General features: G+C 37.8%; 1 protein-coding gene across 1 annotated transcript; it reads right to left on the bottom strand.

Annotated features, from left to right (window-relative positions):
• Nucleotides 1-1,005: 1,005 nt before the first annotated feature.
• Nucleotides 1,006-5,477, bottom strand: LOC100742820 (fork head domain-containing protein FD4). The gene has a single exon (XM_003487125.4). It carries the CDS (start codon nucleotides 4,948-4,950, stop codon nucleotides 3,733-3,735), a length of 1,218 nt encoding a protein of 405 aa, XP_003487173.1. The 5' UTR covers nucleotides 4,951-5,477; the 3' UTR covers nucleotides 1,006-3,732.
• Between the last annotated feature and the right edge of the window lie 68 nt (nucleotides 5,478-5,545).

Raw genomic sequence — 5,545 nt, 5'->3', positions numbered from 1 at the left:
AATTATATTCGATATTTCTGGATCAATTTATCGTAACATGATTTTAATCCTATCAGACCCAAAGCCGCGTATACACGTCTATTATTAATTATTTTATACTCAGGTATAATTATTATCAAGAATTATGATTGAAAGCAACTTTGCTCCTGGTAATTATGGTCATCACTCGTATTCACTTAATATCATTTTTTTGTTTATTGGATAGTGAATAACGTTCAATAATATCATATCGTATAATTCATGTAGTTATTAGTATTTTTATTCTTATCTTCATTTCGATTCTATTGCTTTTAAAGAGTTTACATTAACCGATAAAAGATTTGTTTTAGTAAATGAACATTTGTTTAGTTGACAACGATTTAACACGTGATTTTAGTAACCGATTTATTGCATTGTAAAAACTGATAACTTTATATTGAGAGAGAAAGAGAAAGAGAGAGAGAGAGAGAGAGATTTATCATTTGTGTAAAGATAATTATATTCCTGCATTTGTTTGAAATAGGTACGTGCATAGCTAGATTATACTCATTAGCCAAAGTTCACTGAATTCATAGTTCAAATCATTATGCGTGATATCTTCAATCTTCTAATGCACTATACATATTATCTATGTCAAGATATTTGTACGCTTCTTATATATTATTATGCTTACTGCTTGTGCTTTGTTTTCAAATCTTTTATTTTGTCTTAAACACAAAATAGAACAACAAAACTTTGCAATATTTTTGGTCACAGCACTCGTTCATAACAAGTATATCTCTTTCCCGCCGAATTAAACTGGAATCAATTTAACTTTCTTACAAAGGAAAGATTCAAATTTCTCAAATGCGTTAGCGAAATTCAAATTCGAAATTTGTTTTAACGAACACTTGTTTCCTCCTAAAAAAGTTATCAACCTAGGACCTTAACCATACAGTCCTGTACAGATTTCCTTTCTTGCTTAGAACTAAAAATTGTCCAATCACGTTAAAAATGCGGCAGGTGAAGAATAAAACGAATCGAGAATTCATGGGAACAGAAACTTTATTCAGCTTCAATTGCATCGAGATGCGGCAGTTCCGCGCTGAGAATCAAGAGAGACAGATCGACCACGTATCTGTGTTACTTAAGGAAATCTTTAAAAAACCGTCTATATTTCTTTCCATTTAGTCATTTGCCATTTTTCATTTACGAACGAATCGTAAGAACCGCGATCTATCTGTCTATCATGGTTCGTGTTCGTGTATGTTCAATTTATATTTATTCGCGTCTGCATGTGTTTGTGTTTGTTTGTATGTTAATTGTGATACATCTCAATTATACGTAGGCACGTATACATAGGTACATATACATACATACAGAAGGGGCGAGAAGTTGCACAGAATAATATTCTTCATATATCGTGTATATCGTTCGAGACGATATATGGATTATAATAAAGACGAGACTATCGGTAAACCTTCGAACGTTCGTATATTACACTTTGAACAGGCGGGTCTGCTTTTCAGTCTGATGTAATGCCCCACATTGGAATTTCATAGTTACGGAAAAACGTATGAAATTACGTATAGAGACACATTATCTTCTATTTTGCGGCATCCTCCTTCTATTTACACAAATTCCTTAGTTCCCAAGCTAGAATTCCACTATCAACGCAAATATTCATAATTAATGGACGTTCGTTATTATCCTTGCATTTTGAGAAGTTTTTTGATAATTTTACCCTCTATGACAATGAACTCTAGCTCAACGAGAAGATTTTAAGAGTGAAAGTGAAATTTGTGCAACGTTTAAATTAAATATTTGATTTAAAAATACTTTTATAATTAATCGCGGCGTTTACCATAAATACCACATAGTTTTATATCGACTGATAAAAATATATGATTAACATACTCATTAATTTAATAAAAGGAATTCAGGTCTCACAATTTTACAGAAAAGGTGAGAAGTGCTGAAACTTTTGAGTGACTTTAACGCATATCTATAAGGAAGTAAGTACGATATCTTTTAATCGTCCATCTTGATGTTCATTCGCGAATAATGGAATCCTAAGCTCAAAATCTCCGACTACACGTATTCTTATACATTTATATTTATATAGTACACATAGACTCTCCCCTAACACGTGTTGCATGATACGTGGATTCAAGTACCGGACTCGAACTGAAAGATACATCGTGATTCGTACCGGAAGCGACGGGACATCAGTTCGAACAGCCAATTAATGGAGAAGTGGGAAATTCGTTCGTTTTATCCAAAAATACGCGAAAATAACATATTGCGCGCATACTTCCAAGTAAACAAAAACGGTCATACGTATATTTACAAAGACAATTAGATAAATATTAATCTAATTACAAGGTGAAGGATCGAATTGGCATAGTCGAAGGAACAAAAACAATTACGCAATTTGGCACGACTAATTAGCACCAGCTTATTTTAGCGATGCACATTGGACCAAAATCGAAATTTCATGGCTTAGATTCTTGGAGCATAGAATTAAAATAATTTTGGATCTTTATACTAACTAATTTTATGCTCTAAAAATAAATTGGATTTACTCGAGCCAGAATCTTAAAATATATAACATACTCGGGTGAAATAATTCCAAATTTTTCTACTAATGACTCTTGTACGTTGAAAAGATATTGGAGTAGGGATTTTTTAATGAATTTTATTATCACACTCAACACTCGAGAGTTGAATAACGATATAACTTTAAAATCAGACAATTCAAAATTTGATTAATTCTGTAAATTTTTGTTCTCGGGATTAAATATCTTTAATTATTGCTTCTTTATAGATAACTAAAATTTATCCTACAGACTAAAATGATTAATTTTCTATCCTTTGGTTTATTTTTAACTTATCAAAATTTATTAATACAAAGATCATTAAATTTATTGGAAAATCGCCCTAAAGAATCTGTAAACTAAAGATTATTACTAAATTATGGATTTTTATTCATTTATGTAAAATTTTAAAGTGCAAAAATATAAATAATACATTAATACACAAAAATATACAATGTATCGAAAATAAAAATATAATTTTAGTTTATATTTTAAATTTTCTAATATTTTCTAATTTTTTATGGATAAAACAAATATCTATTTCAGTTCTATACTTCGTGTACAGCAGAACTTCGATTATTCGAACATCACGACTAATGAAAAATTTAGGAATGGTCCCTGACAACAAAGATTGCAAAACGAAAATAGAAAATGAATAAAATTATGACACTTCTATTCGCAAGCTTTTATTTCTATCTAATATCAACATTCATAAAATAATTACTAAAGTGAAACATAATCGTAATCAAGTAAATAATTCTCCCTGACATGAAAATAAAGTTATTCGATTATGCGAACAGTATAAATTAGCAGTAAGTTGAAATAATCAAGGCGCTGCTGTATTCCTGGAAATAACGAACTTGCATAAAAATCCACAATTCACAGTCCACAATCGTTTCCTTTCTTGTATCATCTAGTTAAATTTTATTCTAAATTTCGTTCGTGGACCACTGTGCCTCAAACCTTCCCAAATACCAACCCTCCAAACAATATAAAAAAAAGGCCAAAAGCCGTCCATCAAAAGAATTCCCGACCTCTTATCCATCACCTTTTTATCCACCTCTACACGTCGCTTACTCCCAGCATCGTTCACCTTCACAATCCTCCAACCACCTCGAACAGTCTGCGATTAGTCTCGAACCAGAAATAACTCGAGTAATAAACGCGAAATCTTCCATTAAACGTTGGACCCATTGCTGGAGGTCGCCGGCACGTAATAATTCCTCGCTTGCAGATGACTCTGAATATGAAGTCCCGAAATCTGCCCACTCTGAATGCCCTGGTTGGACCAGTGACCAGCCGTCGAGATGACCTTAGCCTCAGGACTGGCCGACGGCGTGTTGGGCGACGGCAGAGTATTTGTCTCAGCCACAACATCCACATCAACATCCTCCTCGTCCTGATCAGGCTCCTGAAGATCATGTAACTCATCCTCACTGCAACTAAACCTCCTTGCCTTCTGTGGCCTAAGATCGGACTCTATCTGATGCTGGTCATCAGGCGCAAGGAGACTCGCGACGTCGAACTGTCTCTTCCTCGAAGGTTGAAAAGTCGATGACTGCCTCAGAGTTTGACTCTGGAACGTTTGTTGCTGTTGTTGTTGCTGTTGATGGTGTGGATGATGGTGATGTGGCGTCCAGATTCCCGGCATGGGCTGAGAAGCCACTGGGGGTCCTAAAGTAGCTGGAGGAGGTGGTGTGGCTGGTAACGGAGGTGGGCTTGGACTATCTGGCTCCTCGTCGACGGCTAAACCCATGTGCCTTCTCACCTTCCTTTGAGCCTTGCGCCTCCTGAAATCTCCCCGTCGAAAGTCTTCTAGATTCGCTGGATGTATGGCCCAATAATGACCTTTTCCATTAGCACTTCTTCCTGATTTAACGAAACAGTCGTTCAGTGACAAATTGTGTCTTATTGAGTTCCTCCAGCCTGGTCCTCGTGTTCTAAAGTAAGGATAGTGTTCTAATATATGTTGGTAGATGTCCGATAGCACGAGTTTTTTCTCTGGCGAAGACAAGATCGCCATAGCGATAAGGCCAATGTAACTATGTTGAGGTTTGGGCTCTTCCGGTATACGCTGATGATGAGGATGAAGAAGAGCCATGGACAGAGCTAACCGACTGGGATATCCGGCAGCAGCCGCTGCAGCCGGATATAATGGTAGCGGCGCAGGAAATCCTGGACCCATCCCTAAATGTGTTGGAGCACTGGATGGAGGATGCCCCACGCCTGGATGTTGGGGATGCAGCTGCTGAGCCAGCCTCAGTCTCTCAGCCATTGCGTAATGGTACAATTGAAGTCTATAGTGTTCCAGTCCAGGCAGGAAACCTGTCATGGGGTTGCCCAGACCGACGGCTAGAGGCTCCTTGGCCGGCGGTGGGCTTTCGTTGCTGCACATGGTCGTTTCTTGAGAAACCAATTGTCTAGGATCCTAGATCACTACCACAATCATGAAACTTCACAGTCTTCATTCAGTGTCTTAATAACAATTCATATGTCGATAACGGGAATTCTTATGAAATATCTTTACATTTAATAGGTGTCACTGGTACGATAGTTCGTAATGTCGCAAGTACGAATGAATTTTGAGCTTGAGTTCGACGAAGCACAGTGGTATTGCAGCAAGTGAAAAACGAAATTAGAGATCGGTACGGAGTGTGGATCGATCGCGACCGATGTTTTCCATAGGTTTTCAGGCTGTTTGTCACGATGCGCTCCGAGCGACCGACTGGTCATGATTTACGATTCGGCCGTCTGCCAGGAGAGCACCGATGGCTTCTCCCCACTAGGTGCTGGGGGAGAGACGACAAGCTCCGCCCGTTTACCCGGAATAGAGTGCGGGCTTTGTATGCCGAGACCTGAACCCGTGAAACGATCCTCCGACCAATAAGCACAGAGAGGACGGTCGAAGATGGAACCCTCTGCCATCCCGCCACACCTACCACCATGGATATTGATCCTGAGCTTCGTATCTGTTGCGGGAGCGGCGGCGC

The sequence above is a fragment of the Bombus impatiens genome, unplaced genomic scaffold, assembly GCF_000188095.3.
Source record: "Bombus impatiens unplaced genomic scaffold, BIMP_2.2 scf_0142, whole genome shotgun sequence".
NCBI lineage: Eukaryota > Metazoa > Arthropoda > Insecta > Hymenoptera > Apidae > Bombus > Bombus impatiens.
This window is presented reverse-complemented; position numbering and strand designations above follow the sequence as displayed.